Here is a 15,023-nt window from a genome sequence, read left to right on the forward strand (position 1 = left end):
TTTGTAAAGCAATTTCTCCCGACTGCGGCAATACCTCCTATGTGGTCATTAACTTCTGTTTGGACACACGGCAGGGCTTAGAATGGCAGGAGCGCTACTTGGCATGCAGACTTTGCTTGATTAGTTTTTAGGCGCCATGTCGCTTTTGCAGAGCCCCTGAGGTACCAGTACAGAAGTGACTCCATTTTGGAAACTACACCCCTCAGGGCATTTATCTAGGGGTGTAGTGAGCATTTTGACCTCACAGGTGTTTCATACATTTTATTCTAATGTAGATTTAGCTCTCAATTTTTTATTTTCACGAGGGGTAATAGGAGAAAAAACACCACACAATTTGTTACTCAATTTCTCCCGAGCATGGCAATACCCCATGTTGGCCCTAAACTGCTTTTTGGCACATGGCAGAGCTCAAAATAAAAGGAGCGCCATTTGGCTTCTAGAGCGCAGATTTTGCTGGACTGGTGTACAGGCGTCATGTCGCGTTTACAGAGACTCGAGTAGAAACCCCAGAGAAGTGACCCCATTTTGGAAACCTACACCCCTCGAGGCATTTATCATTTGGCTCAGGAGTGAAAGAGCACAATGCGCGTTTAAGGCCCGTTTTGGTCATTTTCGCGGCATTGGCCCACAATTGCAGGGCTTTGGGGTCAAATGGCAAAAACAAACCCCCAAGTAGTGACCTCTATTTTGGAAACTGCACCTCTCAAGACATATTTTTTTTTTAAAGAGAACCTTTCACCTGTCCATACATCTGCAGCATGTAATGGGCAGGGCTTCACAAACACTCTCACTTGAAATAATTTTTCTAACTTCCTCCGTTATTTACATATTGGTGCCGTTATATTTGGCGTCTGATATGTAAATAAGCCCTGAGCGGTCAATGGGGCATTTCTATCTAACTAAAAGGCAAGGGGGCGTGATGTCTTCGCTCTGACACTGTCCAATCAGCTGTGGACAGTGTCAGGGCAGCTTGTGCTGTGTTCCCTCCCGTGAGAACACACACAGACTGGTAGTTCTGCAGAGAGCGCCCTCTATCTGTGTGTAATCTCGTGGGAGTTAACACAGCGCAAGCCGCCCTGACACTGTCCGTAGCTGATTGGACAGTGTCAGAGCGTAGATATCACGCCTCCTTGCCATTTAGTCAGATAGAAACCCCCCATTGACAGTTCAGGTGCTTATTTACATATCGGACGCCAAATATAACGGCACCGATATGTAAATAATGGAGGAAGTTAGAATTTTTTTTTCAAGTGAGACGGTGTTTGTGAAGCCCAGCTGCACATGTATGGGCAGGTGAAAGGTTCTCTTTAAGGGGTGTAGTCAGCATTTGACCCCACAGGTTTTTTTTTTTAAATTTATTGGAAATGAACGTTCAGCGGATGGTGCAAAGTGAAAATTGCAATTTTCCACTGATAAGACATTTTGGTGCCCAATATGTGGTGCCCAGTTTGTGCCACTGCAGACAAATCTCTCAATCTGTTAAGCGGATTCTCCCGGGTATAGCGATGCTATATATGTGGACGTAAACTGCTGTTTGGGCACGCTGCCGGGCTCAGAAGGAATGGGGTGTCATTTGGCATTTGGAGCGCAGATTTAGCTTGATAGTAGTCCTATTTGGGTTATTGCTGGTATTTCAGTTTATAAAGTGGTGGTATATGTAACCTGTGCGGAGAACATCCGGGTATAATAAGAGGGTATAATAATGCCGTAAATAAATAATAATCCGCAGATGTGTGCCCGGTGTCGCACTGATAAATGGTGCCCAATCTTACCCGCTTTTGAAATGCTCTGCATGTTTTGTGTTGTCATATTCTGAGAGCCAGAGGTTTTTTATGTTTTATCCACCGAAGCTGTGTGAGGGCTTATTTGTTGCGGGACAATCTATAGTTTTCAATGGTACCATTTTGGGGTAAATGCGATTTTTTATTTAATTTTTTTATCACTTTTTATTAAATTTTTTTGGGCAAGTGAGGTGACCAAAAACCATCAATTCTGACAATGTTTTTTATTCTTTCTTTTCTACGCGGTCACCGAGCGATATAAATGAAATTTTTACTTCATTCTGCAGGTCGATACGATTACGGCGATACCATATGTATATAGTTTTTTTTTTTTTTACAGCGTTTGCACAATAAAATCCCCCTTTTTTTTTTTTTTTTTATGGGAAAAAGGCAGTTTGTTGTTTTAACTTGAATTTTTTTAACTTTCGTAACTTTTTTTTTTTTTGTCCCACTATGGGACTTGAAGGCACGAAGACCTGATTGCTATTCTAATACACTGCAGTACATACAATGTGCAGTGTATTAGATCTGTCAGTTATTCACTCACAGCAAGCCTATTAGGCTTCGCCTGCGGGCGGAGCCTAATAGACTGCTGTACTAGGTAGACATTGTTAGGCCTCCCCATCAGCACACGCGGGTGCCGATCGTTGCAATAGCAACCATTGGCTCCGATCTAACCACCTCGATGCAGCGATCGCTTTTGTTCGCTACATCTAAGGGGTTAATCTGCCGGATGGAAGATAGCTCTGGTCCTGGCCGTTACGTCAGTATGTCAACTGTAACGAACAGCCGACATCCGCGGATAATGGTGCAGGCTCAGCTACTGAGCCTGCACCATCTTCTTGGCCCTGATAGTAAGCCATTTAGGCCCTGCCCCTAGGCGGGGCCTAAAAGACTTCTATACTTGGCACACCAGAGGCCATTATTAGGCCTCCGGTTACCGTTGCAGCACTGGCATCCCGGCGACAGCGGCGCCAGGATGCCGTCAGGCTAGAAACCACCTAGATGCAGCAATTGCTTGATTGCTGCATCTAAGGGGTTAATCGGCAGGATTGGAGCCTAGCTCCGGTCCTGGCCGTTACAGCGGGATGTCAGCTGTAATATACAGCTGACACCTGCTGGTGATAGCGCGGGCTCAGTCTCAGAGCCCGCTCCATCACCATCACATACAGTTACGTGAGAAGGGGCTAACATAACTGTACGTGATTGGGCTGGAAGGGGAAGGGGTTATTAGCAAGTGCCATTGTTAAATAGGCAACCAAACTAAATTTTTAATGATTGAGGCGATTAACATTGTGTGTAAATACTTGTTTAATTACTATTCAATCGCCTAGGGTACTATTACACGGGCCGACGTTGGCTGTGTAAACAAGCGCGGATCAACGAGACCACTTGTTGATTGGTGTTTGTTTGCTCCTCTTCACAAGGAGCTATGTATGGGGACGAGCGCTCATTACTCGCTCGTTTCCATTATGCCGGAAGCTCATCTCCCGGTTTACAGGGAGATGTGCTGCCGACAACGATAATATTTCTTGCTGCACGAACTATACAATTAGCCGATGAATATGAATGCTTGTTTTTCGGTTCATCGGCCCGTGTAAAAGCAAACGTATCAAAGATTTCTAGTACGAATATCTTCTCCTGTAAATGGACATAAAATGGAGTTTGTCGTGACTCTTCCCCCCCCCCCCCACAATATCGCAAACGCCACTAGATAGGTGTAGGAGAGACGAGTTTAAGCATACCAATGCCGGCTTTCCAGCTGAATGCAGCATTATAGAAATTAAATTATAATTTTCACGGATAAAATGTAAAGTGTTTGGCTTTCCGCTGTAACCCCTCTCCTCAACTCTTGAGTGACGGCTCTTGGATTGCACAGCGTATGAGACTGAGGACCGGTAGAGCTGTCGATCAGGAGGGGATACAGCGGGAAGCCGGACACTTCACATTCAGCACATTAGGATTAAAGCTTAATTTCCATAGTGCGCCAGATCCAAAACCAGTGCAGATCACACTTTACATAGTTAAGATAAATGCCCAGTGTATACAAGGTGATAGGCAGGCTGGCTTTCTGCTAGAAAATGGTGTGTTGTGAGAATTTGTGGAAGTGACCAGGAACTATCATGTAACTGCTGGAGGAAGGAGGGTCAGTGTGTTGGGTATATTGGCGGGAGTGGGGGTCCGTGGGTGGGTTTTACTGGGGAAGACACTGCTGTAACTACCTTTTGGGGGGCAATCAGCTATCATTACTTATTACTATGTCTGTTGGGGATGAAGTGACTGGGTGGGAATTATGATTAGGGATGCATCGATACTTTGATACTGTTTCGATACCGTGCACCCTGAAACGGTTCAATACCGTTATTTCATGTATTTCAATACTAAGCTGTGTGGCCGCACAGCTCAGTATGGTAATGCATGTAGTTAGAGCGGGGTTGTGGTTGTGTGATACAGCCATTGCCCCGCTTCTGAGTCCTGACAAGTGCGCACGCGGTCAGCGTGATGTGTTGCGACCAATGCTGCACTAATGAGCGCCGGCACTGAAGACAGAACATGGCGGCCGCACACTGCAAAACACCCCCATGTTCTGTCTTCCGTGCCTGCGCCGCCGATCATTAGTGCAGCGCCAGCCGCATCACCTCGTGCTAACCGCGCACACTTATTGTCAGGAGCGGGGCAATGGCTGCATTACACAGCCGCAGCCCTGCTCTAACGGCGGTGATCAGAGAAACCTCTCATCTCCGCCGTTACTCCCCTGAATGCTGCGATCAAAGCTGACCGCAGCATTCAAGGGATAAATGAGAATGGGGATGCCCTTTTGGATCGTGTCACGAGGAATCCCTGTGAAGCGATCGAGGGACATACCATATATGGGCAGACAGCCCAGGGCCCATTGAAGGACCCCAGGGCAGTCTGACCATATTTTCTGTTCTTAGGGCATACTTTGGTATCTCCTAACAACTGCCTGTGTACTATCCGTACACAGGCTAATGTACTGGCATATAGATATATGCCAGTACATTAAAGTTAAAAAATAAAATAAAAAAAGTAATGTTAAAGAGGCTCTGTCACCAGATTCTAACTACATTATCTGATCGGCGCTGTAATGGGGGGGGGGGGGGGGGGGGGCGCGCGCATCAGCAGTGGTTTTTATTTTGGAAAACGATCATTTTTTAGCAAGTTATGAGCAATTTTAGATTTATGCTAATTCGTTTCTTAATGATGAACTGGGCGTTGTACAGAGGAGTGTATGACGCTGACCAATCCGTGACGAATCAGCGTCATACACTTCTCATTGTTCCAGCCCATTGTTACAGCGTGATTGTGCAGTGAAAGAAGCTGGGCTGGAACAATGGGAAGTGTATGACGCTGATTGGTCACTGATTGGTCAGCGTCATACACTGCTTTTCACAACGCCCAGTTGGTCATTACGAAACTAATTAGCATAAATAAAAAATGGCTCATAACTTGCTCAAAAATTATCGTTTTTCAAAATAAAAACCATTGTTGTTATCTACATTACAGCGCCAATCAGATTATGTAGGAGATAGGGCACTTATAATCTGGTGACAGAGCCTCTTTAAATAAAATAAAAAAACACATTATTTTTACAATAAACATCGTCCCAATACATAAAATATACACATATTCGGTATCGTTGCGACCGTAATAACACATTTAAAGCGTCAGTCATGTTTACGCTGTTATAAAATAAAAACTGCTTTTTTTCACTTACCCCTTCAGGACCAAGCTCATTTTGGCCTTCAGGACCAGCCCCATTTTTTCAAATCTGACATGTCACTTTATGTGGTAATATCTCTGAAATGCTTTCACCTATCCAAGCGATTCTGAGATTGCTTTCTCGTGACATATTGTACTTTATGCTAGTGAAAAAATTTGGTCGATTAAATTCAATATTTATTTGTGAAAAACACCAAAATGAAGAGAAAAGTTGCAAAAATTAGCATTTTTCTAAATTTAAATGTAGCTGCTTGTAAAACAGATAGTAATAACACACAAAATAGTTACTATTTCACATATCCCATATGTCTTCTTTATACTTGCATCTTTTTTTTGAGCATTCTTTTATTTTTCTACGACGTTACAAGGCTTAGAACTTTCGAAGCAATTTCTCACATTTTCAAGAAAATTTTCAAGAACAATTCAAAAGGCTATTTTTTCAGGGACCAGTTCAGTTCTGAAGTGGCTTTTAGTGCCTTATATATTAGAAAGTCCCCATAAATCACCCCATTTTGAAAACTGCACCCCAGCATTTAGAAAGTGTTTTAACCCCTTAGGTGTTTCTCAGGAATTAAAGCAAAGTAGATGTGAAATTCACAATTTTTTTATTTTTTTTTGCCAAAATTCATTTGTAATAAAAAAAATTCTGTACCACAGAAGGTTTTACAAAAGGAAGAAAAAACGTAATATTTATTGCCCAGATTCTTCTGTTTTTCAAAATATCCCACATGTGGCCCTAGTGTGTGAATGGACTGAAGCACCGGCCTCCGAAGCAAAGGAGCACCTAGAGGATTTTGGGCCCTCCTTTTTTAGAATATATTTTAGGCACCATGTCAGGTTTGAAGAGGTTTTGTGGTGTCAAAACAGTGGAAACCCCCCAAAAGTGACCCCATTTTGGAAACTTCACCCCTCGAGGAATTTTTCTAGGGGTATAGTTAGCATTTTGACCCCACAGGTTTTTTGCTGAATTTATTGGAATTAGTCTGTGAAGAAGAAAATCTACTTTTTTTCTGAAAAAACATAGAATTTTCTAATTTTTACAAGGAATAAAGGCGAAAAAGGACCCCAACATCTGTAAAGCAATTTCTCCCGATTACGGCAATACCCAATATGTGGTAATAAACTGCTGTTTGGACCCATGCCAGAGCTCAGAAGGGAAGGAGCAACATTTGGATTTTGGAGCACAGATTTTGCTAGAATGGTTTTTGGTGCCATGTCGCGTTTGCAACGCACTGGAGTGACCAAAACCGTGGAAACCCCCCAAAAGTGACCCCATTTTGGAAACTACACCCCTCAAGGAATTTTTCTAGGGGTGTAGTTAGCATTTTGAGCCCACAGGTTTTATGCTGAATTTATTGTAATTAGTCTATGAAGATGAATATCTACTTTTTTTTCTGGAAAAACATAGAATTTTCTAATTTTTAGAAGGAATAAAGGAGCCCAACATTTGTAAAGCAGTTTCTCCCGATTACGGCAATACCCCATATGTGGTAATAAACTGCTATTTAGACCCACGGCAGTGCTCAGAAGGGAAGGAGTGCCATTTGGAGCGCAGATATTGCTGGAATGATTTTCGGTGCCATGTCATGTTTGCAACGCCCTGGAGGGACCAAAACCGTCGAAATCCCCAAAAGTGACCCCCATTTTGAAAACTGCACCCCTCAAGCAATTTTTATAGGGGTGTGATCACTTTTTTTTTACCCAATAGTGTTTTTGCAGAATCTTGTGGAAATCTGGCATGAAGAATAACATTTTTTTTTTTTTCACAAATGCGTCCGTTCTTGGACATATTGTTCATACATAGTACATGAAACGGATGAAACGCACCCCAACATTTATTACCTAGTTTCTCCTGTGTCCAGAAATACCCCCACTTAGGCCGTAATCTGCTGCATGCCCACACAGTGTGGCCCCAAATCAAAGAAGTACCCTTTGGCTTTTCAGAACATAATTGTAGCTTGAATGACTTGATAGGCCCCACTCCATGCCTATAAAGGATTTGAGCTGACAGAAAGATCTGACACCACTAGAAGTGACCCTATTTTGAAAACTGCACCCCTAAGGTATTCACCTAGTGGTTTAATGCGTGTTTGTACCGCTAGGTTTTCATAGCTGGAATCATGGTATTTAGGTGGTAATTTTTCTACCAAATCTATTATTTTTGGGGCATGGTTGCCTTCCACAGCATATTAACCCGTAGAAGTGCATTTGCCAGTGTATGTAACTATGTCGTGCCAACGAAGCAGATGACCAACAAATGTGTCAGTCCACAGCTGTTAACAACAGTTAAAGCAGGGAGAATTTAAATTAGAACTGCATTGGACTGAAGGGCAATATATTTGAGAACTGGAGGAAAAAATTTAGAACTTGAGCATGTTCACAGGATGAAAGAACAGGGCTTTATAATGTCACTTCTTTTTTTCAAAGGGGCTGGTCATACAACATCTCTTTAGCCCCATCAATCTCTATATCGGAGACAAACGTGCCAAGGGACGTTGGCACACCATTACAGGTCCCTGCCCGGCAAAGTAGGAGCCGTAATGTGCGCAAAACAACCAATCATCTACAGAATATATAAAAGGGCAGTGTCCAACACCATCTTTATGGACAGTAAAGGATCACTAATCCCCTAAGATTTTGTCAGGTTTCCTGGAAGTATTTTCGGGTTTAATAGGTTGTGCAAAAACCTGAACAAAACAACAAAAAAGTCCATAATGTATTGATCAGGAACAGCTCGTAAATTGAGTAACAGTTTATAAGAATTAATATAATAGCTTTATATGGCAGGACATGGTTATAATAATAGGCAAACTCAGTAAAATTATATAAAAAAAATATGTATTGAAGGAATATTACATTTATATGAAATATTTGTATGAAGTGATTCCAACTGACATTATTTTGAAAACTCTACCCTTCAAGGTATTCTTTTAGGGGTATAGTGAGAAATTTGTTATGGGTTCTTCAAACATTTTTTAATTTGGTGTGACTAATTATAACGTGAAACTACTTTAGGTATTCATCTAGTGCAGGGGTCGGGAACCTATGGCTCGCGAGCCAGATATGGCTCTTTTGATGGCCGTATCTGGCTCGCAGACAGGGCTCCTACCTGTCTATGGGAGGGATGCACGTTGCAGCCGCACAGCTCAGTATAGTACACATGACTATGAGAGCGGGGCTGCGGCTGTGTAATTCAGCCACAGCCCCGCTCCTGAGTCCTGACATATGCGCGCGGGGTCAGCATCATGTGATGCGGCCGGCGCTGCACTAATGATCTGCGGCATTGAAGACAGAACATGGCGGGCGCGCTACAAAGCACCCCCATGTTGTCTTCAGTGCCTGAACTGCCGCTCATTAGTGCAGCGCCGGCCGCATCTCCTCATGCTGACCGCGCGCGCACTTCCTGTCAGGAGCGGGGCAATGGCTGTATTACACAGCCGCAGCCCCGCTCTATAACGCCGGAGATCAGAGAACCTCTCATCTCCGCCGTTATTCCCGTGAATGCTGCGATCACAGCTGACTGCAGCATTCAGGGGAAAGTGAGAAGGGGGGATGCCCCTGGATCGCATCACAGGGAATTCCTGTGACGCGATCGAGGGCCATACCATATATGGGCAGACAGCCCAGGGTCTATTGACGGACCCCAGGGCTGTCTGACCATATCTCTTGTTGTTAGGATATACCCAAGTATGTCCTAACAACAGCCTGTGTGCTATCTGTCCACAGGCTAATGTACTGGCACATATCTGATATATGTCAGTACATTAAAGTTTAAAAATAAAGTAAAAACAAAGTATGGTTACATTTTTAAAAAAATATACACCTTCACCTTTTTTACAATAAACATTAAAATAAGTCTCAATACATAAAATACACACATTCAGTAATGGCGCGGACAACAATGTTTTTGCATCATTTATGATGTGTACGCTGTAAAAAAATGAAATAAACACGGCTTTCATTCACTTATTAATGTGAGGCGCGAGGTGCGATGAATTTACCCTCCATGTTCCTCACATTAATAGTAATTAACCCCATCATGTACCTCGCCTATCTGCGCATGCGCGAGTTCAAAGAGACAGAGAGTCCTGGGTCCTGCCGCCGATGGCCATAGTGAAGCGCTCCTGCACGAAATGGTGAGTATATCTTAAATTCTATATTTTAAGGGTAAAAGTTGGGGGTCGTCTTATACGCCCAGTCGTCTTATACGCCGACATATACGGTAGTTCTTTGATGGCCTGATAAGCATTGGCGGCAGTGGTGAGCGGCAGGGAGCATGGACTACATTTCCCATAACTCCCTGCATAGCCGCGCCGTCTGCAAGCACGCACCTGCGTCCCCTAGTGAAGCGGCATCTGCCTCCTCCCTTGTGTCTCCCTTGGACGTTCCAGAAACCCCTGGCTGTGCTGCTGCTTTGAAGGTGAACATTATAACATGGAAATTGTTACACAGCCTCATGGTCAGCAGCAGTGAGCTGCATCAATAAAGGGGCTGTGTAATACAGTGTGTCCCACCAACCCCCCCTTCCCACTTCACCCCTGAAAATAATCCCACATAATCCATAATATAGCCCCCCCCCAAAAAAAAAAAAAAAATATGGCCTTAAAAAACATCTGCCACCCATATTACACTCTTGGGGGCTTTAAATTAATCTCTTGTGGGCATAAGAAACTGATTTAAAGGACCACTATCAGGGCAAAAATCTGTTCTGAGCGCTTTATTACAGCTCTGGAGGTCTCCCAGATGGGTCTGAGCCTCTCTTTTTTGTTCATTTTCTGTAAGACCAACACTTTTAAAAGGGCCACTGACAGATACAATTGCTCCAGCGGTCACTTAGTACACAAAGGAGTGTTCCTCTCTGCTGCACTAAGCCACCGCTGGACCTAAACAATAATTCGCTGTAAAATAATAAAATAGATAATTGACATAACTGACAATGCGTTGTGTGACATGTCCAACATTCCAGCTTCTTTCTTCTGCGAATGCCTCAAAGCTGGCATTCTCTCAACATCAGGTGGGAAGAATGCCAGCTTCCAGTCATGCGCAGGAAAAAGAAGAAGCCAGACTGCTGGACTGATGTCATGCATCGCAAGCTCACAATGTAAGTTATTTATTTAATTTTTTTACTGCTAATTACCATTGTTTCAGTCCAGTTGTGGCTTTATACAGCAGGGAGGAGCATTCCTTGCTGTACTAAGTGAACATTGGAGCGATTGATCTGTCAATGGCCCTTTAAACATATTGTACGGCTCTCGCGGAATTATATTTCAAAATATGTGGCGTTTACGGCTCTCTTAGCCAAAAAGGTTCCTGACCCCTGATCTAGTGGTATAGTGAGAATTTTTAGGTTTGTTTGGGCTTTCAAATTTTAGTAAATGGACAAAAATATATGAAAAAAAAATTACTCCGCTTCAAAAATCAATTTAGAATGGCCAACTTGTAAAATGAACGAGTGTTGTATAAATAAAATAATCTAAAACTCAGTGGAGGCATAGTAAATTTTGAAGCACAGGCCTGGCTTTGTGGGGCATGTCTGGCACTGGTGGATAGTGTATATTCTAAAGCTTTTTTTGGAACACACCCGACATCTTTTCTGGGGTCTTGTTTTCTTCTCAGTGGGGGGTATTACTGAGGGAAAGTGCTGGCCTGGGATTATACGGCAACTTTAATCTCGCGAAGAACTGCCCTCACCTTGTGCGTTGTAAAACTAAAGGGCCTTGATAATGGTCTCCTGAAATTGGAGAGATGTATTTGTATTGCCTGCGTATCTGGACACCACAAATGCGTTATTCGTTCCTATTTGGGTGAGGTGGACTGCCAGCTCCTTGTACCTGGTCTTACTTTTCCGCATGACACTATACGGCTTTATGACCTGATCAGATGGATCCACCCCACCCATGAAGCGGTAATAATCCAGTACGCAGGCAGCCTTGGCAGTTGTGGTGCTGGAGCCACGAACTGGAACGTGGATGCTGCTATCCTTATGGATGCTTGACAGAATGTGGACATCTCTCTTGTCCCTATAGTTCACTAGCAGCATATTCTCGCTGCACATTGCTTTGCTTTCTCCTTTTGGCAATATTTAACCCAGGAGGGTTTTGGGGAGGCCCTTAGAATTTTTTTTTATTGTGCCACAGGCCACTGTTGCTCTTGCCAAAAGGCACTTTTGGAGAGGGATGCTATTATAGAAATTGTCTATATAGACATTATATCCCTGGCCAAGTAGCGGGTGTATAAGATCCCACACAATTTTTCCACTGACTCTGGGGGATCAATTTTGGAATCCCTTCGATCATAAATACGGAAACAATGTGTGTACCCTGTGGAACTTTCGCAGATCTTATACAGCTTTATTCCATACCGGCCCCGTTTATTTGGGATGCATTGACGGAAGTGGAGCTTTCCCTTAAAACTGACGAGAGACTCGTCGACCGCAATATTTTTACCTGGGGTCTAAATTTGGGCAAATTTTTAATTGAAATGGCTGATGACCGGTCTTATTTTATATAAACGGTCATAATTTGGATCATTGGGGGGTGGGCAGCAGGTATTCTCTGCGTAATGCAGAAATGTGAGGACGACCTCAAGTCTTTTCCTGGTCATAATGGTGCCATAAAGGGGGGTATTATATAGGACATCCGATGACCAGAAGTCCCTAATGCTGGGTTTCTTTATGAGGCCCATATTCAGTAACAAGCCCCAAAATTTGCAAAGCTCCTCTGAGTTTGTGGGCGTCCAAATTTAGCCTTTGGAATAGTAGGATGTGGGATTGTGGGCGAGAAATTGTTCCGCATATAAATTAGTTTGTTTGACCAGTAAATTTATGTATTCAGCGGAGAAAAATAATTTGAAAAAATCAAACTCTCCGAACCCCATGGTCTGCACTTGGATTCCCGAGGATGCGGTGAAGACAAGAACCTGGGGGGCATAATCCGTAGCAGGCATCCATATCGCCTCACTATTGGGGGGCTGGTCAGTACCAGCAACTCTTCTGCGCTGCTGGGGGGCTCATCAGACTCGCTAGGCGAAGATGATGTCAACACGAACTGCATTTCATCTTCGCTAGCAGAGTCTGTATCCGAGCATAGCATAGCGTATGCCTCCTCAGGGCTATAACACGTCTGTGCCATATTGCAGTAATGTACACTACAATGTAACAGATATCATTTTAAAACTCAACTGTCCCTAAGAAATGTTTTATTTTTTTTGTATTAACTAGAAATGAACTGGCGCTCTATAAAAAAAAAATGTAGGAGTGGGATGTAACTGACCGGATCACTGCGTAAAACTGTCACTGTATGTGGCACGGCAACAGTGAACGATGGCGATCTGTGTGGATCGTATGGACACTGACACGGCTCAATGTTCTCTAACTAGGCAGAGAGGGGGTGATCTGGGGCTATTTAGGCTATTGCCTAAAGTAATATGATGCAGCAATTTCACTTGGGTAATGGGTGGGCGATTTGGGGGCTATTCTCTAATTACTGGGACAGGAGAGATCTGGGGAGATTTAGAAGAGATCTTTATTCACTTTTCTTTAACTTTTTAGTTTCTGACCGGGCTTCGCACACCGACTCTCACAAGCTCTCTGACAGAGATGAGCTTGTCAGAGCCGGTGATAAAAAGAATCCTGCGTCTTTTGTTTACATATGCTGTGATTGGTCATTCAGTTTTGAATGACCAGTCACAGGACCGCTCTGATTGGTCCTGTGCCGGCGAGCAGTGAGTGTCTGTTGTCACTCGCCGCTGCGATCTGCCCGTTGTCGCCATGTCATCTAACATGGTGACAGGTTAGTGTCGTCACGTAACTACGTGAGAAGGTGGGAAAACACAGCCGATTGGGCAGGAAGGGGTTAATGTAAGGCACGAGATATTATGAATTTTGAACCTCCATGTGCCTCACATTAATAGTAAGTAACCCCATCATGTTCCTCACATTAATCCATTGTTGTTCATTATGACTGAGGAACATCATGGGGTTAATTACTGTTAATGTGAGGCACATGGTGGTTCAAAATTCATCACACACGCGCCTCACATCAGAAAAAGGAAGATCTCACAACTTTTTTTAAATTATTATTGTTGGCAAAGTATCGTTTTGGTATCGAGTATCACAATACTACACAAAGTATCGGTATCAATGTCCAAATTCTGGTATGGTGACAACCCTAATTATGATATTAATGGGGGGAGGTGGGGAAATAAATTATTCAAACTACTGAAGAGGAGCCCACACAGCTAATCTCAATGCCATCCTTTTGGGCAAGCAAAATTGACTTTACCTTAATTTTACCCGTAGGAAAGATTCTTGATTCTTAAAGGGGTTGTTTGGGCATTGGGCGGTTTTTCATACTAATGACCTATCCACAGGATAGGTCATCAGTATATGATCGGTGGGCGTTCGACACCCTGGCCCCGCACCCATCAGCTGCTCCATCTGCCTCCGGACATTGGATGTTACACAGTAGTCTGCCGCCAGATGGCTCCAGTCACAGTATAGCGGCCGTGCTGCTATTCAAGTTCATGGTTCCTATTGTAAGACATAACTTTTTATATTTTACTATCTTAACATTTCACACTTCTTTATTGGCACATTGTAATTAAGGCTTCGGTCACGAGCTGCGCCAGGGTCTCGTTCCGACGTTCCATCGGAGCTTTCCGTCTAAACGGGACCCTGACGAACCCAAACGGAAACCAAAGGTTTCCGTTTCCGTCACCATTGAAATCAATGTTTTCCGTTTGTCTCAGTTGTTCAAGGGTTCCGTTTTGACGGAATCAATATCATAGTTGACCCTGGCGCAGATGTGAACGAAGCCTAACTCTGTTGAATTTTTTTTTTTGCTACAGATGGTTCCACCCGAATATCACAGGTGTTGAGGCAGAAAATCTTCTGTTGACCCGTGGCGTTGATGGTAGTTTTTTGGCTCGGCCCAGTAAGAGTAACCCAGGAGATTTCACACTCTCTGTAAGGTAAGGGGTTTCTTGTGTTTGTTTTCTGTGAATATGACAAGATGTTTTAAATTATGTCAATATCTAAATTTAGCAGGAATGTTGATAGCAAAAATACAATAGATATGTTTATTACTGGAGCATTTCGTATTGGTTGAGTTACACGATAACAAACGTAACCCTTCTACAGATTATCCCAAGCTGTGCTCTGGTATCTCGGCCAGCAGTAGCTCCTCTCAGCCCAGTAAAAGTTTCGTTTCTGGTTTTTTGCCACTTTTCTTATATAAAAATGACAGTAAAGTAGTTTCCAGTCAATTTTGAATGAAAGAAAATAGTTTAAAAAAAGGCAGTAGAAACAGTATATTAATGTACCTTATCTTCTACACGTCATCCCCTTTATGTTCTCTGCCCCCTCTTTCACCAGCTCCTCTTTCTGTCTCCTTGTTTTTTGCTTACCTGCTGCTTGATTCCTCTTGTTTAAGTTCAGACCCTTTGCTATTACACTCAATACAATGTATAAATTTTTTTTTTTTAACAAGACGTTAAAAAAAT

The 15,023-nt window shown here is 43.2% G+C and overlaps 1 protein-coding gene across 4 annotated transcripts in view; it reads left to right on the forward strand.

The window, feature by feature from the left end:
• The window catches only part of PTPN11 (protein tyrosine phosphatase non-receptor type 11), an 82,504-nt gene that overhangs the window by 9,204 nt on the left and 58,277 nt on the right, over window positions 1-15,023 (forward strand). For 3 of the 4 annotated variants that reach the window (XM_075835031.1, XM_075835021.1, XM_075835050.1), the window contains exons 1-2: window positions 10,540-10,623; window positions 14,370-14,492. In XM_075835031.1, coding sequence (XP_075691146.1) covers window positions 10,562-10,623; window positions 14,370-14,492 — 185 coding nt within the window. In that variant the 5' untranslated portion in view covers window positions 10,540-10,561. Of the gene's footprint in view, window positions 1-10,539; window positions 10,624-14,369; window positions 14,493-15,023 lie in introns of those variants that run through there. The other variant, XM_075835042.1, reaches the window with a different exon arrangement.

This window comes from Rhinoderma darwinii, chromosome 1, assembly GCF_050947455.1.
Source record: "Rhinoderma darwinii isolate aRhiDar2 chromosome 1, aRhiDar2.hap1, whole genome shotgun sequence".
NCBI lineage: Eukaryota > Metazoa > Chordata > Amphibia > Anura > Rhinodermatidae > Rhinoderma > Rhinoderma darwinii.